Below are 24836 nucleotides of genomic sequence, written 5' to 3' on the forward strand. Positions count from 1 at the left end.
TTATCAACTGGGAAACAGACAGAAATGTTTCACTTATCTTTGCTTTCCACCGCCTGGTCACAGAAATATTGAACTGGAGACTGCTGTGTAAATTCTCCACCCACCCGGTCTTCTCAATGGATTGATAACAAGGCTGTGTTTTGGTCCTGTTTGGCACAGAGAGGCGCACTCTGATCCCACCCCAGGCTCTCTCTGGGAATGTGGGAATGACATGCCAAAATGGAGGATTAATGCATCTTTCAAATGGCCTCTGCAAGCCCCTATTTTGATCTTAAGTGTGTGCCAGTGTCTGTTGAGTGGAGGGGGGACCATACCCAAAATAACTGCCCCCGTATATTCCTGTAATCAAGAACACAAAGAATATCCAGATCGACAATCCTTTCTAAAACTAGCTGAATCGTTCTTGACACACTGTATGTCTTCCAGCTATTTTATCACAATGATTAGGGCTTTCATATGACACCTGGTGTGTCACTGCAGTCCCTGGTTGGGTGGCAAAGTGAACTGGCACCGGGAAGAGGCACAGGGACAGGCTGGCACCGGGCCAGAACAGATGGCCAGGAGTTTCACTTTCAACATAACACCTCTGTTTAAATAAAAAAAAAAAAAAAACTCCTGGTCCCGTAAGTGACCCCTTTTACCGCCTGCAGCCTTTTTAATTAAATGTGAATCCCGGTCCACTGAAAGATAGAGAGAGTGAGCTGTTACGGGATGGAGATGTTGTTAAACCATCAGCCCTGCTTTCTGTCTCCCTCGCTCCCTCCCTCCTGACGCAAATGCTGTGGCTGACTGGTGGTGACTCATCCTCACCATAAGGCAAGCCGTGTCCATGCACCACCGACAAGGTTTAACATTTAATTACTCCGGCCTCAAATAGATTTGCATTTGTTATTCTAACGCACATAAAGTAACTTAGGTTATCGTGCAGCCAAGTGGTTCAGCAATTTGCACTCAAATGATTCCAGTAAAATGTTGTACAGTTATGTTGTCACCGCTTTGGGACAGAGGGAGATCCTTCACAGGAACACCATATTCCTGTTGTTGTTAACATTTCTATATTGTCATCATTAAAGATACATTCTGTTAAGAGTGTGGGGTGGAATTAATACAGCACAGTATCCTAATATTTTACATGGCAACCCTGTATTGATACACGGATGCCAAGGATCAATCCTATATAAAGGCTCTGACAGATCAACCCGACAGTCGGCAGAAAAGGCGGACTGAGCAGTCTCCCCGAGGCGGTCAAAAAAGTGCCTCGGAACACACTGAAGCGAGATATATGAGTAATATGTCTCCAACAGCAGGTGGCGCTAATCTGAATTGTCACCCAAAAAATGCAGAATGGCAGCTGATTGGACCAACGCGTCAAGTGAGTTTGGCTTCCCCAGAATTTCCCAGCCAGACTGGCATGGTGGCTTGTTCGGAAAAAAATCTCACATTTTACGAAAATAAAACATGTTTATGAAAACGTTTAGGCAAGAAATAGGCCATGCAGTTGCTGAATCTGTCTTCATTTCAGATCAATTGAAAAGATCATTAATTAAATCATTTTAAAAGATTTTTGTCAGATTTTGAAAGGCGTTGGTCATGCTCATCCCGCTCATCATTTCCAGGTTAGCGCTCCACCAATCAGATTGGTCATTGAGTCCAACTGCCCGCTTTCCGATTTAACATGTCAAATCGGACCAAATAAAGGCGGACTGCTCCTCCGGCTGACGACGGCCCGGAGCACACCAAACAGACTCGAATCACTGACCTCGCCAGACTGTCTGACGGCCAATAATCGGGTTGCTGTGTCAGGGCCTTTATAAAATTGCACGTGAAACTTTAATTTTTAGTTCTGAAATATTAAAATTAATTTCTTTTTAGTCCACTAGATGGTGCAGTTGAGTGTTTTTCTGGTGAGGTCAGCAGACGAAATCGATGTCGACAAGGTTTTCCTTTAGGGACATAACTTAAATTTGTATAAAAAGGTTAGAAATTTCAATATTTTGTAGAATGTTGCAATTTGTTTAAAATTCCAATAATACCATACCGTGACATACAGTAAGTATCGTGGTAATATCGTATGTCGGGTCACTCTTCATCTAATGGCTAGCTTCCTTCCATTTCCATCTATGCTGTTAATAAAGTATAAATAAACATATCAATTAAAGACCCTATTTTCAATGATGTTCAAAGTATGACATTGATGGAAGCCCCCAAAGTGACTACATCCCTTCATAGTGTCATTGATTGAAAAAAGAATTTTAAACCAAAAAAACTAACAACACAACCCTGTACTGTTGTTCTTGTAAAAAGAGAACATAAAAGCCATTGTGGCATATAAAAGTCAACCTAGTGAATTATAAGACAGAATCATTTCCCTTTCTATTTGCATTATATTTTCTAAAGTTACCTTACCAACCCAAATGTATTTAAGTCTTGACTAATGTACATATTGTTTATACCCCACAGTATACAATATTATTCTAAAAATATTTTTAAACAAACCACACCATCGTTGTCCAACGTTTTCTCTAACGCTACAATTTCCATTGTTCTTGAACGTCACATTGAGCCTTGGTGAATCATACTTGCCTAAAAGGGAGTGCCTGAAAGAAGTCGAGGAGCTTTCTCAAGGAAAGTGGGAGTCTGGATAGCTATGTGTTTGACTCTGGCTCAGACTGATCGCAATTTAATGCAGCAGGACTTATGGGAAAAGTGTGTCAGGAGGAAGTTAAGCAAACTTGTCTTGTGTGTAGTTGACTTTCTGTGGAGTGTCTTGCCGTGGAGGAAAAGGAAGGGGGATTTGAAAGGTCATAAATTGCTGTGAATCCATGAAATATGCTGGGAATTGAGTTTGTGGCAGGTTTTAGCCTTCTGGCATTGCTTATTTTTTTATCCGCCTCTATGTTCTACAAGATAGGTCGGATCTGAGAGGTGTCCAAAGGGACCCTCAGACCTAGTGTTGATTTTCTGATTAAATACAGTATATTTGAATTTACTTGTTCCATATGTTTACTTGTTTTAAGCCTCTGTGTTCAACATGTTAATGTGTAGCAGCATGCAGAATAGCGTTAGATACCGTTCACATTTTTACTAGTACCGATACCCATACCTATAATCTGGTCCCGGTACCCAACTGACCCTTTTTCCGGTACTTTCCTTCTGTGATAACAAAAAATGAATATCAGTTGTAAAAGTAATTCCAACATTTAATACTCAAAATAAATTAACACAAAATAAAACCCCAGTGGGTGTACACACTCGCAGGAACCAATTTGGCACCGTTTTGATTTAGATTGAATGTAATGTACCATCTTAGTTCTAGTATCTCTGTAGTTCCGGCGTAATTTTAAAAAAAAGTACCAAAATCAATACCCAACCCTAATGGTGAAACAGAGCGGACTGAAGACATTTTACTTCACCACGGCCTGTTAAAGCATCGGTTCCATGCACACATGTAGAAAGTACTAGAGACCCATACTTGACTAAAAGTCAAAAAAGTGACTTGAGTAGAAGTTGAAGTGCTCTTTAAGCACCCCACTTAAGTAGAAGTATTGTATTCAAAAAATGTTGTACTTAAGTATTGCAAGTAGTTTATTGTGTTATGTATTGTGTTATGTAGTTATTGAAGAAAACAGTCACATTTTGAATATCATATTGTTGGAGTTCTACTTTTTACTTAGTTGATTACCATCTTACTACCAGAGCAAATCTGGTAGTAAGATGGTGCATTACCGGCAGTCACAAGCTGTACGTTGGTGGATATGAAGGAAGTTTCTGAAATAAACCCAGCACAGGTACATTAATGTCACAGCTGTTTTAACTAATAGTTTCTGATAAAACAGTGGGTTTTTACTCACTTATTAACAAATACTGAAATTAAATGTAGAGTTATCACACTGTGCAAGCAAAATAAACATCCTCTCCAGCACAGTAACAATTAAACCCCCCCCAAAAAACGCATCACACACCAGCTAGTAACATGTGTACTGTACAGTGGAAAGTTAGCAAGCTAGCAAAATACAGGAAAACTCGCAGCGCCACATCACAGGGTAAAACAGTTAACATTCAGTACTTATCGCAGACTGAAACAACTCAGGAATAGCTTAATCTGCTATAACAGTAGCTAAATAGAAAGAGTACAAACTAACATTGTCTCTGAGAAGAAACGCAAGGCGATCTCTGGGATTTATTACATAGTTATCGGACGCAACTACTGTAGCCGTAACTACACACACTGCAACAAACACAGTCTCGGTAGCGTGAGGAATTCACAGCAGTAAATCTTAACACATACAAAAATGTATTAAACTCATTGAAAATATGTACTCAAGTGGAAGTAGGAGAAAACAGTTATAATCCAGTACAGATACAGCCTTTTAGTACTTAAGTACAGTAGTGAAGTAGTTTTACTTTGTTACTATACATCTCTGGTGCCATGTCACCTTCCATGAAGAATTTGCCCATAAAGCTGACAACATGAATCCTGATTGACCGATTCGCTTTGGTGCACCACCCCTTTACATCAAGTCTTAGATTTTTCCTTGATGAAGAGGAGGGACACAAAGCTGAATAGAATAGGGTTTGATTACTTGGTGTTGCTCTCTCGGTTGTTTACCTGCTTTCTTAGCAGTCATTGGCAAAACCTAATTGCTGCCTGTTGTTAGCATCTCGCCTGCTGACCTGAGGAAATAATCAAGAAAAAAATAGAAAAATAGTGAGTACTGCTTTGTCAGCCATGCTTTTCATCCCCAGGCGCTAACAGCGTGTCATGAAGGCATGCTCATATTGTGTTAGCCATGCTACTAATATCTATTTCTCTCCCCCTCTCTTGTTCTTTCTCTTTTCCACAGACTCTGCAGCCTCACGCTGAAAAAGCTGGTCGTCCTCAAAGAACTGGATAAAGAGCTGACCTCCCTGTCTATAGCTGTCAAAATCCAGGTGGGTGGGTTAATAAGTGTTGCATAGTCTCACGGTTGTCGTTCAACATTGTGGATGGTTTTAAGAGATCACATTGTGAAATATCTTACCACTGACATTTTAAGTGTAACCATTATTGCAATATGTATAGAGATTTCAAAAGTCTACATAATTGATTGCAAAAACCAACAGATGGCCGGGTAGGAGAGAGAGAGTATGTTTCAATGTGTGAACGTGTGCGTGTGTGTGCGTGTGTGTGCGTGTGTGTGTGTGTGTGTGTGTGTGTGTGTGTGTGTGAGGAAACAAAAAAAAACACTTACAGAATAAAGCAGAAATAAAGTGTTTTTAATAAAGCTGCAGCTGTCAACCGATATCCTCATGGTATTCCAAGGTTGTGTAAATGACATAACACATAAAGTGTTTAAATTCTATCCTTATCATGGAAACCAACACCACTAATGTCAATCTTAAATAGTGGGGCATATGCTGGACCCCATATGTTTAAGATCATAGACTCATTTGTTAGTGACAGTGTTGGAAACCTCCCTAGACTCTCATGATTTAAAAAAACATACTCATCAGTAAGCCTAGTAGCGGTTGTAAAGATGACGGTCTACTGCTTCTGACACAGTTGATTCTGAGAGAGAATTAAGACCTGTGAGAGTTCCTTAAGTGCACACAGACACACATATGAACACACTGCCCTGAGGTTGCCATGTGGAAATAATTCTCAAAGGGAAAACTCATACAAACTTTCTTGACTGCAGTTGCCCAGAAAATCCACAGAGAACGGGAATTTGAGAATTAGACTCCTCTAAAAGCGAGAAGAATGGAGCTAGAGGGGGCCAATTTTTTCTGTAACTTTCACCTGAAAGAGTTAGTGCCACGTAAAAAGAAGTCTGAGCAAAAGCTTCTATGTTAGCCACATATCAGAAATAATCCAATATGTGTTCTTTACACAGTGCTGGATTTTACAGATGCTTTAACCGCTCCTTTTCTGCTTCAAAAATCCCTTTTCCCTACCTCTATGTAGGTTGCTCTGCGTGTGTCATGTCTGACACTGTGTACCCAGCACGTTTAATTCATAGAATTAAAAAAATGACAGGAACTCAAAAACGGAGGTAAAAACCAGTTGTTGAGATAGCCTTAACCGCAGCTAATTTCCTTCATTTTGCCTTTTTGCTGGCATTGAAATCAACAAAACTAGATCATTTTGATGCTCCGGCATCTTAGTAAGTAATTTTGTTTCACCACATGAATAAGGAGTTAGCTGAATCTAATAATAATGGAGAAAAAAGTAACACCAGACAAACATGTGCTGCTAGCCTAGCTTAGCATAGTAGGAGCGACTGCCATCTCTGCAGCCTCTGACTCTTGTGGAGTTCACCTGATTTCATGTAGTTTGATGTTTTTTTTTAAATCACATATTGAAATGTATTTAGTTAAAGATGAATTTATTAAACGAGCTAATTACTAAGCCAAACAGGAAGAGCAACACATTGTGTTTTTAGATACTCCCCTTTTCCCCATTCCCTATTTTACAAACACAGAGTGCAGGATCTTAAAAAATTATGTTATACATATAGTTTTTTATAGTTTACAACTTCTATAGCTGTTAAGGAAAACAGTTTGGGAAAGAGCCTTCAAATCTGTTTACATCAACAGCACCGTGTCTGTAGTTACTGCTCTCAGTAATTGACCATTTTTCTTTCCCTCTCTCAATATTGGTCCCCTCATTTAGACATGTAATTGAAGTTTTAACCAGCACTGGGCAATTTCTAGTTAAAGAGAAACAAATCATCTCCCTTCACTGTTGTCCTAAAGGGGAAAGCAACCAACCAAGTGTGGCTTTATCCATGAGCTACGTTGTCTCCCAAGCATGAAATCTCACCATTTCTGTTGAGCCGCCTGGGGGACAGCCGAACACAGCTCTGTTCACCGCAGCTCCGGAACTGGAGCATTAAATGCAATTTCTAGCAGGTTTGGTTAGGGAGAACAGAGACGCTCAGGGGATAAAGAGACAGTTGGAGGAGATGACGGAGGAATAGGAGGGGTTTGTTTTCAGACAGTGAATCACAAAGCCTCATTACAGCATGCCATCGGTTCTCTGTTCAGCATACAGTGGCCGTCTCTTTTCTCTCTCCTGGGTCTCATCAGGTTTAAGTGGCCACACACACACACACACACACACACACACACCCTGCAATGCTAACCATTTGGATGGTCTCCCAAAACGAGAGCAGCAGGGATGATGAAATTGGTGTTTATTCTGCAGGAGGCTCTGTGTTCCCTTGGAGATAAGTCTTCTTTCTCTCACCCTGGAGACCGCTGGGTCACTTGGGTCACCTGCACATTGGGTTGCAGTGTGGTATAGTGCTGCATGTGCATTACACAATTATGCAGCTTGTGTCCTGTATTTTCTGTGTGCAGTTGCCTGAGGTTGTAGCCAGATATTGATGTCAGCTGGATTATTATAGGAAAGGCGTGAGGTCCTCATTTCAGCGCAGGCCGCTGTCCAAAGCATACCCGATTGCAGTCCACATGGATAAGAATCGTGTGTTTGTGTGTTTGTGTGTGTGTGTGTACGTCCAAAGTCCACCTGATTGCAGTCCATATAGATAACATCCAATTATTTGTGTGTGTGTGTGTGTTGGGTGGAAGCAGTAGCCTCAACATGCCTTTAGAACCTCTTTATTACAATCGCACATTGAGCTCTTCCCCTGACCCTAAATCATTTCCTGTCTTTTCTGCAAACAGGAGAGCCAATTTAAAGAATTTTAACATTCAAAGGTAACCTTGAGAAGACGTGTAAAGTTGAACTTTTGCCCACAGGCTTGTGGAGAGGGGCTGTAATGTCCCCTTATCTGGCCCCAGAAAGACAGTGCAGAAGCTTGCAGCAGGGGAGAGAGGGTGAGAGAAGGTGGTTGGGGGGTGGTTGGGGGCAACGGACATTCAGCGAAAGCTTTCCTTGCCAAGGCTCTGTATTGTTAATGCATGTCAGGCAGTTTGAGAGTGCTCGGCTTTTGTGCCTTGATTCATTGTACCAGCCACTGAGCATGAGAAAGGAGTGCATACAAGGCCTCTTTGTGGAGCTCAAGTTAGTGACAAGGTCAGACTCAGACAGAGATTTACCCTCTTTTGTCTTTGTATACAAAACAAGGGCGCGGGGGGGGGGATAGAGAGAAGGAGAAATGAGAAAGTGGTGGCTATAAGCTTTGGAGCGAGTACCAACTCTAGAGTCCTAGAGAAACAAAGTGTCTCCCTTGTGTTTTCTGACCAAGGTGAGAAATCTGTAGCAGGAAAGGTCAACCCACTCCTTAATTTCAAGTTGTTTATGGAGATGGAGAACAACCTTTATGCCATATTACGATATCCAAAATCTAAGACCATATCTAGTCTCATATCACGGTATCGATGTTATATCGATATATTGCCCAGCTCTAGCTGCAGCTACTGTCAAGTTACTTTCAACATGTCCTTTTGTAGACCACATTATGCCATAAGGCTAGATAGAAAAAGGCTTATTTCTGCTAAATGCTTTGCAAGTGTCAGCAAAGCTAAACATTCTTTATTCCCATGATCCCTGTAGTTCTTCAAAGCTTTGATTTCATTTCATGCATTTGAATCACTTGGCATTGCAGAAAATGTTCTTTTAAAATGTGTCTTTATTCAATGAGGTACAATAGAACACAATGTTATGTGTTTTCTGAGTATTGCACGCTTGTGTATAACCAGTTTGTAGGAAGACTTGGACGTTTACAACTTCATGCAAGAGGTGGAAGTGAATGAGAAATGAAAGGTATGAATAATTTAATAAGAATTCTTTTATTTATTTATTTTTAATCTAAATAATCCATTAGATGCAGCCCTGCTTTATTTGAAACTGTGGACAAGAAACCCGGTCTAATAATCAAACCCAGGACCCAGTGCTAATGGGCTACTGAGCCTCCGGAAACATTCAGTTCACTTAAATATTCAGAGGCTGTTTGCCGAGGATAAAATTGGAAGTTGGAAAATGCCTTAACAAGCAGCTTATTTGTCAAAGAGCTTTAATTTTCAGTGGAGAAGAAAATGGGTTTGTGCGGTGTGAATTCTGTGTGACATATCAAGCTATGTGTATCATGTGTTTTGGTTTTCATCCATTCAGCTGTTAACATTTCTTGGTTGGTACTAGGGAGTTGATTAGTTGATGTGTGGGTATGTACTGTATGCCATGTCCGTTGGCTGTGATAGACCCTCGTAATCCTTTTGCCTTCTTTGGCTCACAAGGTGAGACCCTTGGGGCTTTGAAAATAACTCAGCAGTTATGAAATTAACTGCTGAGTATTCAAACACACTATATGACTATATAGTGCACTATTCCATGATAGGGAACAGTTTTGAACACACCTTATGTTTGAAAGAACAGATAATTGAGGGAAAATAGTGAAATTACAAAGCATTGCTCCTATTTATTGTGCCTGTATGAAACATTCATTGTCATTTAAATACTATGTGTACAATCAGTTATTTAAAATCGCTCATGCTAAGGATTTACGTCCTGAGGCACCACTACATCCTTGAATGGAGCTACCCCCCCCCCCGTAATGGTTCCCCAGCGCACACCCAACCATTTCCTTTGGTATCTGTTACATGATTTAGCAGCTCTAATGACACGAGGATCCAATGTTTTACCCACTGCATTGGAGTATTAGAGTTTCTAGGGTGCCAGGTACAGGATATCCTCGCCGCTCACCAAGTCTTAATAATTCTATTTAGGTTTAGCAGACACCGGAACTAACCTCTGATGACTTCAGCATTTTGATGAGTTGCCAAATATATTACACAACAGATGCCTGTCTTCAGCACTCACAACTTAACATTAAATCGTGAAACCGAGCCTTGCTATTCCTGTTCTCACGTTCACACTCTGACTGAAGATTAGAAGGGGTAGAAAAAGAAGCTTGGTTTTAGAAGAATTAAACTGTAACTTGACGAGTAGCATGATAGACTTTAATCCGAGGCTCGTAAGAGAAACTCTCTAAGGGCTGAGACGGGTCCACTGAGGTCGTTGTCCTTACATGCCGGCTGCCAAAATGACCTTAGGTGATGAGTCTCTCTCAAACTGAATAGCAAGCATTAGATAATAAAATAAAAGTAGTTTCTGATTAGCAACTTCAAACAGTAGCTGCACCATAATAGCAGCTACATAAACGTATCTAATATAAAACTTTTTTTCAGGTGACAGTTCCACCTTGACCAATCATCCCTCTCACGGCATGCTTAAGAATCAGGTGTTTCTAAGATGCTGAGGGTAGCAGTAGCTGAGAGCTTGAAGCTGAAGCAGGTTGCTTTTGAATACTTATGTCCGTTAGGAAAAGCTCTTGACCACCACTGACTCCTAACCCCCCACCCACAGTCACTACACGTTACATTAACACACACATCCTGGACTATTACACCTGGCCAGTACGCATATTATATATGCTGTGAACTTCTGCACAACCCCATGATCGATATTTATTGCACAAACTGTACAGCTTTCTTTTCCTTTCTAACACTGTTTTATTGCACATATTTGTCCTAGTGCTTTTTTCCTTACTTTTAATTGTAATAGGCCAATATCTATTCTGTATTTATGTTCTTAACCGTAGCAGTGCTTTGCTTTATTTTATAACCTTTTTTTGTATGTTTATTATTTACTGTATGCAACCAATACACCAAGGCAAATTCCTTGCAACTGCAAACTTATCTGGCTTTTAAATCTCATTCTGATTCTATTGATATGTCCCTGAGCAGGGCTTCTGACCAATATTCTACTTGTTGTAGTAGCACTGTTCTCTAGAAAGCAGTGAAGGAGTAGAGGACTGTCTGTACTGGGCGGGCTAAAGGTGTGAATCTGCATGAATGTATGAATGTGAAGCAGGCTGGTCCTAAAATAAGGCCTGCAGACTCAGGCACTGTAGTCTGATATTGGCTTAAGAAACTACATAGGATGAGGGATTTGTGGGTATTTTCCCACAACCTTTTATTTTTTTGGAACTGAAAGTGCAATAAACCCATATTTATAGAGTGCCAACTAACACTATTGTGTTATCTTGATTTTTTTTTTTTAAACTCTTTTAATTTTGCTATTTTTTTATTTGTTGTTTATACTGTCATTCTGGGAGCTACTAAACTGTTTTGTTAAACAATGACAATAAATAGCTATTCTGATCTATTCTTGTTCCAAAGGGAGCCCCTAGTGTATCATTTTTGAAATGTGACATTTGTGAATGTGCTTACAATGAAACTTTGCTTCACTTTCTCTTCCAGGGTTCTAAGCGTCTTCTGAGATCAAATGAGTACGTCCTCCCACCCAGTGGAATGATGGAGACGGATCTGGAGCTCACATTCTCACTACAGGCAAGTACTCTGACAATATACTGTGAATTCTTACGCCGCTACACAGCAGGTACTTGACAGGGAGGATTGGGTTAAAGCCTTTATCTGAGCTCGTGGCCCTTCCAGCCCCGAGCAAAAGTGTTAAATTCAAAATATCCATGTGCATTAGAAATGTGTTTACAGTCATTCTTATACATTAAATCAGGCTCTGGTATTTTCTATTAGCCTCACAACGTTTTGTCTTATTTTGTGGTAAAAGAGGTTTTGTTTCTGTTTTTGATGTTGGCACTTTTCCAAGTACAACCTTACTCTGTATAGAAATGAATCATTTCGGAAGTGACTGAAGCGGAATCCTTTTATGACGGAATGTTTTCGAATTAAAATAAAATACACTGCATGTATGCAGACATTTTTTTTTTAAAATCAGCCATTATAAAAGCCGATACCGATAGATCGGGAAATGCCTAATATCAGCCCGCCGATATATCGGTCGGGCATCTAATAGACATGGTTCTCATGGTCAAGGAAAACCTGGGAAGGTCTTAGGATTTCAAAATCTGGACATTTTTTTGTACGTTTTAGATCATTATTTATTTAGGTCATGGGATTTTGTAGTGTTAGTACAATCGGCTCTGTGGTTTGGGCGGCTGTGGCTCACTGGTAGAGCGGTTGCCTGCCAATCGGAAGTTTAGTGGTTCAATCCCTGGCCCTGCAGTCCCATGTCGAAGTGTCCTTGGGCAAGACACTAAACCCTGAGTTGCCCCCGGTGCTGTGCATCGGAGTGTGAATGTGTATTCACAGTATAAAAAAAAAAGCCCAGCTGGAATCACATAGCAGTTGAGTAGAGTAGATCAAAAGTGTGGGCAGTGTTGGATATGGATATTGCAGCAGTGATGTACAAGTTAACCACCTTGTGTGAAACTCTGTTATTATTGTGTGAAAAATATAGACAGAAGACAAGAAAAGTCAATGTGAAGATCATGTTCTGGCTGTCGGAGACAGTATGACTCCAGAGGAAACAGTCAGAATAGATGGATAGATAAAAAGACCAAACAGGAGTCTCTTAGAGAATAATGTTGTTCTGAAGTGATGAAGGGTAACAAACAGTTCAACCACAGTTCAGCAGACAGACTACACACAGTTTTCTTTAATAGTTCAGAACACCAGCATTCAGAACACCTACCATGTTGGTTCAGTGCTGGCATCTGAGTACAGTGAGACTGGCTGGCTGTATTTTAACATTCACTTGAACCGGGTGTGCGGGATATCGCTACATTATCAGTTCACACTATTCAGTGCCAACAGTATTCTGACTACATAAATCTGCTAAAATAGCAAAGCACTTTGTCCACTCTTGAATAAACTCACAGTCCACAACAACAGAGAATTAACATCTTGGCTGGCAGTTTAAGATAGCCAAGAGGATTGTAAGGAGCACACTGGCTGGTGAAACACTGGAAATGTCTGATGGCATTGATGATATGGCCTGGCCACACTCGATGCTTCATTTGGTGGCAATAAACTGTGCAATACAGTGCCTAAGCAGTCGCCAGGTGATGCAATGAAATCTACGAAGTCAGTCACAGAGAGAAAAGGCTTTGTTGGAAATAAATAGCATCAAAGAACTCATTCAAACCCCAAAAAAGTGCTAGTACTGACTGTCTAAATAAAATGTGTGTGTCATGGCTTCTAAGGGCACTGGAGCACAGTGAAATCTTGAGTAAGCGCTTTTGGAATTACCAGATAGCTAAATTAGAGCTGCAGGATCAATCATTTACTTGTCAAGTATTACATTTATCGGCAACTGTTTTGATGATTGATGAATCAGTTTGAATAATTTTTTATGAAAAAAATAGGACCATTTCTCTGATTCCGGCTTCTCAAATGTGAATTATTTCTAGTTTCTTCACTCGTCTATGACAGTAAATTGAATATGTTTGAGTTGTGGACAAAACGAGACATTTGAGGACGTCATCTTGGGCTGTACGAAACACTGATTGTTGCTGATCATTCAACCTTTTCTGACCTTTTATAGACCAAACAACCGATCGATTGTTGGAGAAAATAACCAACACTGAAATAATTGTTAATTGCTGCTCTAAGCTGAATACAGATACAACATGGCAGGCCACCACTACATAATTAGTTTTGTAATGGAGCAACAAAAACAATGTATTAAAATAAGTCTGCATGTGTGTTCCCATCTAAAGGCTGATGAAGATTTCATGTTATCTGCATTGTTTGTCTGACTTTTTATTTGTTATTTCTAGTACCCCCATTTTCTGAAGAGGGATGCCAACAGACTGCAGATTATGCTGCAGAGGAGGAAACGCTACAAGAATCGAACAATCCTTGGCTACAAAACTTTGGCTGTGGGAGTTATAAATATGGCTGAGGTACTGTATGATGCCTCAACTGTGGCTTTACTTTCAATCACTTTATTTTATGTTTAATTGTCAGGCGTCGGCCTCTTGAGAAATATGATTTTGATCTGAGCTGGCAACTTCATTCTGCTCTTCTCTGACAGTGATTGACATGGCTATTAGTGTCTCATGTCTTTGTTTGCCAGAGAGAGAGAGCCCTCCTGTGTTACACATTAATTCAGATGACTCGTGGTCATCACACATTCTGCTGTGGGAGATTATGGGCCATCTGGAGCTGGCTTGCATTTTTCAGGGACCAGTGCATTCAGCCATGCTATGCATTTTTAATGGACTAGGAGCTGATATAATGCCACTTGTGGATGTTTGTTTGAGATATGCAATTTACATTTAGTTACGTCAGACTGTATGCTTGGCCACTGGGCCGTCAAAATGCCATTTGTTTTATATCCATAATGACTCTACTTGCTTTGCGTACTGATGCCTGTTTTCAGTGTGGATATCACGCATTGAAACTGCTGGCAGCTATTAATTGCGTCACTAGTTGGGTCATTCCCTTGCAGCACTGTGCAGAACTATTGTATTTACATTTTTTAACACTGTGATGAGATTTTGATAGCAGGCTTACTAATATGGATTGCAGTGGAAAAAGGATTGGATTTGGGCTTTAAATAGCAGATACAGATCAATTAAAATGCCTTGTGCAGGACATAATTAATTTGGTATCTGTGTGTGAGTGAGACACAGATATTCAGCGTTGCACTTATTCGGAATGGTGATACACGGGTAGCATTTCTTTGTATTTGTCCAAATCCTCATGCACCCATTCATGCTTAGCCAACATGACATTCCACTAGTAGCCCCATGATAGGTATTGACTGACTTCTGAATACAAGACTAATGCTTTATTGCATTTCAAAATACCACTCAACTGCTGTGCTGTTTTGGTTCTTGCTGCAGTGAAACAACACACAGACATCCATGAATTAAGCTAGAGTGGCCATTATTGGATCCTGTTGGGTAATTATGTTGTCATCTGCTGTTGAGTAAACTCTCTCGGGCCCTCATTCGGAATCTATTGGGGCATTATATTAGGAAGTCATTTATTGGACTTTGCATGCAGCGTTCAAGCGCATCCTTGCCAGTGAATGAGCAAAATGAGCTTTACCCCCTGTATAACTATTCATCAAGTGAAATATCTGATTTTAAACGGTTTGTGCAAACTGTGTTGTATTGTTTTACTGGAAGTTATGAGCAAATTGGCTCATTTAGACGTTCAGATCGGAAAAGCAGCATTTTGCTCATGAAGATTCCCTTAAGAGATAACTGTCATCTTGTAATCAGTCCGTAAATCTCTGCGAGCATACAGCAGCGGAACAGAAGGCTTCTCAATCTATGTTGTATCAGTATGAGCTCAGTAAAGTGAGATACAATTCTTCCATCGTGCCTGTCATCCTTCTGTCTGTTGATGAAATATTATGTTCCATGCTGCTTCGACAGAGTCTACAGAGGGATTGGTAGATGCAGGAATTGTACAGTGGCTTGAGAAGATTTACACACCCATGCTAAAGTTGATTAAAAAGATTTATAAAAAAAAAAGAAATCTTTTGGAAATTGATCTTAATGCCTTAATTCAAAACCTTTTGGAAAATCCAACCTTTTAAGCACACCAATTTTCTTTGTGAATGAAAAATGTGTTGTAAATACATAAATGTTCTTCCTTAAAATACAGGGCGCATAAGTATACACGCCCCTGTGTGAAATTCCCTTAGAGGCAGGCACATTTTTATTTTTAAAGGCCAGTTATTTCATGGATCCAGGACACTATGCATCCTGATAAAGTTCCCTTGGCCTTTGGAATTAGAACAGCCCCCCACATCATCACACACCCGTCAACATACATAGAGATTGACATTGTGTGTTATTTTAGCCTTATAGCTGGTTTGACTTGCATTGAGAGATGATGTTATGGAACGTTCCCCATGCCTCTCTAGCCCTAACCCCCTAACCCTTTCTCAAGCCACTGGGAATCTCCGCTAAAGAGGATGTTTATACAGATATGAAAAAGATAACATGATCAGGAATATTGCAGTGGAGGGATAACATGAAACTATAGTGTCTTGTATAAATTGGTTTAGAGGTTATATTTGTATTTCAATGTATTGTTTAGATCATGGCAGGCTTTAATGATAATCTTCCTATGTCCAGGTGATGCAACACCCAACAGACGGAGGACAGATTCTGGGTCTCCATAGCAACGTGAAGGAGGCGCCAGTGCGTGTTGCGGAAATCAGCGTGTACTCTCTGTCCAGCCAGCCCATCGACCACGAGGACAGTAGTGGCCAGGCTGGCCGCAAGACCAAAACCTCAGGTGAGCACAGTCATCTCCGTCCCCCTAACGTGGGTCTGTTAGGCAGGCCTGTGCTCATGCTGCCCAGCCTTATCCTGTTTGTAATTTTAGTCTTTACCCTGGAGCCAGGCCTCTCTCTCTTCCCGCCTTCCACATGGCTCCTATTTCCCAACCAAGGACAAAATAAACTCTATTAATCCCAAGCCAACCAATGGCCAAGGATATGTTGTTCTCTTCAGATATGGTTGTAATGTTGATTTGAGAGTTGAACAGGTTTAGGGCCTATTACGTTACACCATTCTAATTCAGGACAGGGAAAAATATCGGGCCCTGCCCGGACTCCATGCCTTCGTCCTGCTATGCTGATCCCTCGCTGTTCTGGATGTTATTAAGGAGGCCGCTCCAACATAACAGATGAGCTCATGCACCAAGTATTATACTAGTGTCACTACGAGGGAAGGGAAGTTTATCTTTCGCCTTTCTCCTCCCGAGTAATCCTTAATAACATCCATCCCATCTAAGCGCATAGAACAGGATGTTTCACAGGCAAAAGAGAGAAATCTGCCTCTTTAGGAATGTGGCCGTTTAAACCAATACAATATGGCATAAAACAATAGTAAATAGAAATTTCATTAAAACTTAATCCCTTTGTGTGAAAAGGATCACAAAAAGAGCTCTAAAATGTAATCATCATATAATTCCTTTTATTGCATTTCAACAAGCGCATTCATCGTTTAATTATTTTCACGGAAAAATGTTTTTGCATTACCTTGTTCGGCTCATTATTCTTGCCAACTAGTCAATGCAATTCATTACTGATGAACTGTGACGAATAGGACAGTAAATGAAGCAACTTTACTTACACAAGAATGAAAATTACACAATATACTGAATGTCTCAATTAAGTTGCAAGAGAATTATACTGTTTTTGTATGTTTTACACCTTTCTTCTTCTAATGACAAATTGCTTCCTTTAGTCATTCTTTACTCCAAAAGAATCTTTCAGCAGTTTCTGTGAGAAATGTTCACATTTGATACTCTACTTATCTACATATTGGTGTACAATGTGTATATGTATACATATATATGTATACACACTGTACACACACATAAATATACATATTCTGCCCAATACAATGCTAAACATTGATGTTTTTTTGTGTTTCTGTTCGTGCCTACCTCAGACCGCTCCCCAGACATGGATAACTATTCTGAGGAGGACGATGACAGCTACTCGTCAGAGCAGGAAGCCAGCGATGATGCAGTTCATGCCCAGGTCGGTGCCACAAAATGCTTAGAAATCTGGAATACCCAGTGCAATTAAAGAGTCTATTTGTCATACTGAACATGCTAATGTATAGAGAAAGAAGAAGAAAGAGGAAATTTCAATTGCAGATTTTGTCAGAAGCAGTTGTCCTTTCAGAGGTTTTGGTGTGTTATATTTTACATTCAGCCTAAATGTACTGTATGTGGGTAGTAATGTAGGGGCATTATTTTGTTGAGATTTCAGACATGTTATCCATCCCCTCTGTATTTCAGGATCTTTATGATGAAGATGACGAGGTCAGGAAGCCTAAGAAAGCCCGGAGAAAAATGACCCGAACCACCTCCATGACCAGGGTTAGTTAACATCCTTTTCCACCACATGGAGTTTTATGCTTGCCAATCATTGACTATAAGGAGGATTTGAGACCTGTGTTTGTTGTTGTACGAGCCTTTTAAGGCAAGCCACACAGTGTTCCATTTACACAAGTCATTAGGACGATGTGGATGAGCACGTAAATGAACACTGTGGGTTCAGTACACTGATTATAATGGTCTTTACATAGAGAGGCTGTGAATGAGTAATCCAATGGACAGTTACTGGGAGAACACATAAACCCAAGTCCAGCTGTCATATATAATGATGAGCTATTTCCTTTTTCAGGGGGTTCTTTTTCTTATAATTGTATGTTTTTGTGTGTGTCTGTGACAGCAACCTAACTTCAAGCAAAAGTTTGTGGCCTTGCTGAAGAGGTTCAAGGTAACAGATGAGGTGAGTGTGAAAAGAATAATTGCCTTTGTTATGTTCGACACCCAGGAGAAGGCGTTGAGTCAAAACAAATGATGTGGGGAATTGTAAAGGCGCACAGCATCCTTCTCAGGGAACGGCCTGCAATTTTTCTGTCCTTCTGTTATGAAGCTTTCAGTCAGCCAGCTGCGAAACATATCAGTTATTAAATTGCCCTTGCGGCTGGAGAAAATAATCTCACTATTGATGACTGTCTAAACAGCCTATTGCGTTGGCTAATGTGCGCCTGACTGGAGAAGAATCGCCCGTGAAGAAATCACTGCCATGCCAGAGGTACAAGCATCATTATGAGCTGCATTACCTCAGTCCTCATGCACGATTCATACATTCCCATTAGCAGCAATCGGTATGCAGAATCCATTAACGACTCTATTCTCTCTACCACTTAATCTAATGATAAATGTAGGCTTGTACATTGCTTTTTTTCAGTCTGTTTATTCTTCTCTTAACTCCTTTTTTCAAATAAAAGTTTGTGAGGATTCTACATAATAGCTTGTCATCTGCAGCAAATCGACCATTTGTGTGCAACAACTGACCATTAGTACATAATCTGTGGCAGGCCATTACAATGATGATAATTCCTATTGAACTGTGAAATCTCTTAAAGTAGTTGAGCTACCCATTGTCTTGTTTCTCTTCCCTCATTGACTTTCTGATGTCGGAAACAGTCCATAGAATACTATATGATGTATAGAAGATTAGGTTCTATTTTTAACTATGTACATTGTCAGACTGGATTAGGATTTGCTTTGCTTTTACACTCATCCCTTTAGGTTTATTTGTAACTTTAAAAAAAATGGGACTAAGACACTTGTTATGTGTGATTTAACCTAGTAATGCTTACAAGAGCCTCGGCCATCTGAGTTGTGTTTTTCTGGATGCTTCTGAATGATCTTTTATCACGTCCCCTGTCTCTAATCCCTTCCTTGTGGCTGGGCCAGTATGCAGGGATCTATAAATACATAGCCAGGAGGAGGAGAGAGGACAGACTGTGTTTATCTGCTCCCTGCCAGCTATTGCACTTATGGAGTGGCATTAATCACCTGATTAGTCCGCAAGCCTGCCTGTGTGCAGTTCCTATGATATACATCCCCGCTGTGCAGCTGGCAGATGAAGGCTCTGCACCTTAGCTGTCCTCTAGCAGTCACTTACCTTTTAATTGGCCTGCTTAGGACCAAGGCAGGGACATATTTATAGCGTAGATTTTCTAGTTTTACTGCCTTTAGTGTTCTCCCCCATTCATTAGGTCCCATTAGCCTAGCTGGGAAAGTGATTAGCTAATGCACAGCACCAGTCACTTCCTACACTTATTTAATCCCTGATTACAGCATACCGATGTGTTGATGATGTGTTGTTGATGTGTCTATCCTGTGCGGCGGCAGGTCCTGGACTCCGACCCAGTCGACCAGACCCAGGAAGTGGAGGAGGATCTAGACTTACTCTACGACAGTCTGGAGGTGTATAACCAGAGCGACAGTGGGCCAGAGATGGAGGACAACGAGAGCGTCCTGAGCACGCCCAAGCCCAAGCTCAAGTATGTCTGTACTCAACCTGGTTTCCTCAAAGGCCTTCGTTTAAGAACTTACATAATATTTCAAGATATTGAATTATTTCTTTCCACAGCCTTTATGTGGTTTTAGTGTGATTTCTGAAATAAAAAATTATAAAGGATTTACAACATATCTGAAGTTGCAACTGTCCCTTCAAATGGAAATGACAAGAAAAAAACAGGTTAAGTAAAGAATTTTTTCCAAGCTCAATTAAAGTCTTTGTTTCTATTTCTAGGCCGTTTTTTGAAGGGATGTCTCACTCCAGTTCCCAGACAGAAATTGGAAGCATACACAGCCAAAAAAGCCAGCAGAGAGAGCTATCGTGTCCTGTAAGTTGATCACCCGGCACTCTATTAACAAACCTGTCAGATGCCTTCCAGCAACACTGTTGTTTACCCATAAAGGTCTTCCTCTCAGTTGCTGGAGAGATCCTTTTAGTAAACTGTTACGTAAAGGAATTGCCCCTAGGCAGTTTTGAAATGTCTGGCAGGCCTTTATGCTTATTGTGGTTTAGGGATTCCCAAGGACCATGACACAGGCAAGATATTCTAAGCATGAGCACAGTGTAGCCCACCAGCTCCCACCCCTGCAGAAGAGCGGGGGGGCTGCAGTCCGTACCCTCTACAGCCCTCTAGTATTTATAGGCACTTCTACAGAATGACCTCTTCACCACCATCAACGCACACATACACAGAGACACAAATATGCTCAGAGAGATGATTGGATGGAGCAATCCCTGAACACAGAGATTTATGGCCCATTGGAAACAACAAGGACAGAAAAAAGAGAGAGAGACATGTTAGTCTGATGGTTAGAGAGGGAGTGCTGTTTATAAATATCTGGGAATCCATTTTAGCCTTTAAAAAAACAGCCCAGATCATTTCAGATTGCCATAGCCTTCCATTCTGCTCACCGACAGTTTTTGGAGCTCCCCGACAAAATCCCCATCGCATAGACTTGGCGTTTGCGTGCACACGCTCAAGTGTGACGTGTAAACTTTTCAGAAATGCAAGATGAGAGGCTCACTGCTGCCTTGCAGACACATTTAGAAATCTAGCAGGCTAAATATCTGGAGCTTTAGGGGACTCTGCTGGGGAGTTACAGCCAATGAGAACGCATGACACGGGCTGAGGGTAGCAAGGGAAGGATTTGCCCATAGCTTACTGTATGTATTGCATTTGCAACACGGACCAAAGTTGTTATTGCAGGTAGCGAAAACGGGCTATAAATAGTAAAGACGTGTGAACACCTGTACCAATGACAACAGCCCCTATAAGCACTCTGTCTGAGCTTTCTTTTTCCTCTTTGTTTTATCACTGCAAATCACAGCTTGGAGCGCTTGTTTCTGGTGGACAATCAAAAATCCTCTACCGCATATGGTATTACATCATGCATCGTGTCACTTCTCTTTTGTGTTTTTGTGACAAAAAAACGTAGTTTGTACACAAGACTGGGGATTCATCCATGTAAACGATCTAGCAGTGTGGGAACCCCTGGTGCCGGTGAGTCAGGTAGTGTAAAAAGAAGACAACTAGATAGAAAGTTGTATAATGTGTCCAGCAAACTGCAAACTTTGAAAGTCTTGTAATGGAAACATAGCTTAAGAGTGATCAATCTTGTCCTGAGCAGATGGAGCATAACACTCTAATAAGGAGCTGTAACATTTAGCCATTTATATTTATATTTATTATATAAAAGTGTCCTCCATAGTTCAAAGTGTGTGTGTGTCTGTGTGTCTGTCCTGCCCTGCAGAGTGGTGAATTTCTGACCGTGGACAGATGTAAAGTGCAAGGGGCCCGGAATAAAGATGACAGCGTCACAGATACAACCGTTGGGGTATGTCTTTGGAACAACAATATTTTCACTTTTTCTGTTTATTTTGAACTACATCTCCCTTGAGCATCTCTTTCTCAGATTTTTCTTTACCCTCTCCACTTCAGTGCCTTTTCCTCCCATGGGTCGTAGTTGTTGTTGTTTTTTCAGGAAAAAGCACAGAGGGAGGGAGTATGCAGGGGAGGGTAAACCAAACAGCACAGTCATCCATTATGGATCAGTAGAGCAGAGAAGGCGGCCCCACGCTGGATAAATCCTGACTGATGGTCCAAAGAGGGGTGTTTCTGTTTCTGTTTGTTGTTGTCTTTTTGCTGTCGGGTCACTCTAACCTTGTTGGGCCAACCCCAGCTCCCCCTCGGAGCGTTGGGCTGCTGACACGCCACACCGCTGCTCTAACCCACTTTGAACTGAAAATCAAAACTGCAGGAACAGTGTTTCCCCAGCTGCCTGCTAAGAGACCACAACTTATTTTTTAATTTGTATCACATCTGTCATGGTGGGCTTGCATTATTATCTTCAACCTTAACAGCTCAAACATTGACCAGGCCAGCACCTATCTACCTCCCCCCCGCCTCAACTCTTTCACCTCTTGCTCTTAAAATGCACCACACACAAAAGAATACAAAAATAATACAGAATGTATTCAAACCTGAGAGAGGTACTGATGCAGTAGTAGATGGGACATGACAGTGCCTGTATTGTATGAGACACATCAGCATTGTGCTATTTGCTCCCCCTCCTTGGGTTCAGGAGCCAGAGGCTGACGACAGCGGGCCGGGGCCAGGGGAGGTGAGCAGCTGGGATGTCAACACTGAACGGATGACCAGCACTGTTGGCAAGCTCTGCAAGACAGAATCCCAAAACCACATGTCTCCCAGGTACACTGCTGATCACTACATCTGGAAACATTCATACAAGATAGTGTTATGTCATCATGTACTGTGTGTACACAAGCCATTTTACGTGCACTGTGTGAAGCGCGTACTTAGTTTCTTAATTAATCATAGGTGTGTTTTACATGCAAAAAATCAGAGTGTCATCTCCCATTCCTTTTAAAGCCAGGCGCATTTGTTCCTTTTTTGTTTTATTTATAAAAACATTTTCTAGGCATTTTCAGCCTTTAATTTTGACAGGACAGCTGAAGACATGAAAGGGGATGGAGATGGGCAATGACATTCAGCAAAGGGTTGCAGGTCGGATACAAACCTGCAACCTGCTGCGTTGAGGAGTAAACCTCTACATGTGGACGTCCGCTCTACCAACTGAGCTAGCGGAGCATGTGGCGCATTGCTACTATGGTGGAGGATTTGATAAGCAAGAAGGATAGATTTTCTTGAGGGAAAAACTGATCTGCTCGTGCATGAAGTGAAAGCCTGCGAGCAGATCATATACGGCACAGGGTCCCACGAGGTGAAGCAGGCGTTAAAATAACAATGAATTGTTGCGTTATTGACTTTAGACCAGGTCATTGTTGGTCATTGGCACGATCACTTGCCGCTGCCTCAAGATAGCAATATGACAAGTATTCCCCTGAACACGCCTCCCTGTAAGACCGGCACACCCATGGGCGCACAGATTGACGCAGGGGCATTTGCTATTTAAACAACGTTGGTGCGGGATGGGAAATTACCCAGATAAACCAAACACATCTTAGACGTACTTAAAGTGTTAACGATTTTTTTTTAATTATTTTAATTTATTATTTTTTAATGTAACTGGGAATTGGTGTTTCCTCAACAGTATTTATTTTTTTCTTCTTTTTTTTAATGTTTTGTTAACTTCTAAGCCCAGTTTATTAGGTTGCCTGCTCTGTCTGTCATGTACTTTAAGCTCCTTGGGTTTCTTCCCTCCCTCAGTAAAGTGGAGAACAGGCTGCAGAGGCGTCCTCGCAGCACCTCCATGAAAGACCGACAGAACTCCAAGGCCCAGAACGACCGGACCAGCAGCATGGAGAGCGAGTGCTCCCCAGACTCGCGTCTCATAGCACAGGTAAACACCTCGCAATATGTAATATTAAGCTGCAGATGTGTTCTTCACATGGGTTTTTCATTTAGTGGAAATATGCTCTGACTCCTGATGTCTCATTTGTCTCAAAGGTTCCAAGGAAGTCTGTGTATGACCAGCTGAACCAGATCCTCATCTCAGACGAACGCCTGCCAGAGAGCATCATCCTCATTAACACCATGGAGTGGCAAGGCCAGGTGTGTGCTTTTCTCTGCAGAACACTTTATATCAGAGACTCACCTTTATCTCTGTAGAAACACTGGGGCCAGGTTAGCTACTAGCACTTTCCTGACATTGCTCCAAAAAGACAAAAAGCAACATACGGTGTACAAAAAAAAAATGTTGTACCCCGTAGCATGTTTGTCCTGCTGCATTTCCAACACGACCAACCGTGCCTCATGTATAACCATTATCTCATCAGGCCCTTCTTGTGTGTTTCTGCACAGTATATATCCGAGTTGCTCCATGAACAGGGCCAGCCCATTGTGTCCACCTGCTCTGCTGCCGATGTTCAAGCTGCCTTTAACACCATCGTTACGCGCATCCAGAGATTGTGAGTCACATACACACTCACACACACACACACACACACAAACGCACACACTAGTTAAATGACATGAGTCACTAGAGTGTGTGATCTTGCTGCCCATTTATCTTATAGTAGTATTCGCCAAATGATGTATGTTTATGGTGGCCCTCTGCCAGAGAACTCCAGGACGCTATCACTCATGCTGCTAATGTGCTCTCTGCCTGTTAACCCATTCCATCAGAATATTTTCTCTTGAAAATCTGAAGTACAGCCTTCTTTCTTTCTTGGATCCATCTGCTTGGCTGCTGTCTCCTCAGGAAGTCATGTCAGTGGGAGACTGAGGCTGTCTCAGTCTGCCATGCTGCTTTTCTTAAACCTGTTTTCACTTCAATTCCACCAAACTGCACTTTTTCCACTCTTTACACACCTGCTCCTCAGTCAACCTGTACTCCAGCTGGGGGCCATGTCATGTGAAGCCATGCAAGTCTCTGATGGTAACATGCTCGCTTAGTGCTGTACTCGCTTCAGCTGGTTGCAGGGTTTTTTGCTCAAATATTGTTGCTGAGAACTTAGAGTAAATGGTCATTTTAAAACCAACAGATATTAGGGTCCTGTTCTGCTATTGGACCGTGAAAAATGAACATTTTAAAATTGTCAACAAAATCCTAAAAACTTATATAAATATCTTTAATTACTTAAGACATAACATTTTGAATACTATTAGAAAAAACAGCTTTGTAAACCTTAAAATCATTTTTAGGGTTTAAGGCCTTTTTTGCCTTTTGAGTAAACAATTAATCAACCCAGCTAATGGGAGTCGACTTGAGTTTCAGTATTGAAAAAA

At 41.2% G+C, this 24836-nt stretch overlaps 1 protein-coding gene across 2 annotated transcripts in view; it reads left to right on the forward strand.

Annotated features, from left to right (window-relative positions):
• The window catches only part of zmp:0000000755 (phosphofurin acidic cluster sorting protein 2), a 53411-nt gene that overhangs the window by 19582 nt on the left and 8993 nt on the right, over nucleotides 1–24836 (forward strand). For both annotated transcript variants that reach the window (XM_034898056.1, XM_034898057.1), the window contains exons 2-15: nucleotides 4845–4932; nucleotides 11206–11295; nucleotides 13545–13670; nucleotides 15864–16026; nucleotides 17190–17281; nucleotides 17545–17625; nucleotides 17981–18040; nucleotides 19459–19610; nucleotides 19862–19955; nucleotides 21379–21462; nucleotides 22210–22337; nucleotides 23316–23448; nucleotides 23556–23660; nucleotides 23910–24016. In XM_034898056.1, the coding sequence (XP_034753947.1) occupies nucleotides 4845–4932; nucleotides 11206–11295; nucleotides 13545–13670; nucleotides 15864–16026; nucleotides 17190–17281; nucleotides 17545–17625; nucleotides 17981–18040; nucleotides 19459–19610; nucleotides 19862–19955; nucleotides 21379–21462; nucleotides 22210–22337; nucleotides 23316–23448; nucleotides 23556–23660; nucleotides 23910–24016 (1503 nt within the window). The remainder of the gene's footprint in view (nucleotides 1–4844; nucleotides 4933–11205; nucleotides 11296–13544; nucleotides 13671–15863; nucleotides 16027–17189; nucleotides 17282–17544; nucleotides 17626–17980; nucleotides 18041–19458; nucleotides 19611–19861; nucleotides 19956–21378; nucleotides 21463–22209; nucleotides 22338–23315; nucleotides 23449–23555; nucleotides 23661–23909; nucleotides 24017–24836) is intronic.

The sequence above is a fragment of the Etheostoma cragini genome, chromosome 17, assembly GCF_013103735.1.
Source record: "Etheostoma cragini isolate CJK2018 chromosome 17, CSU_Ecrag_1.0, whole genome shotgun sequence".
Classification (NCBI taxonomy): Eukaryota; Metazoa; Chordata; class Actinopteri; order Perciformes; family Percidae; genus Etheostoma; species Etheostoma cragini.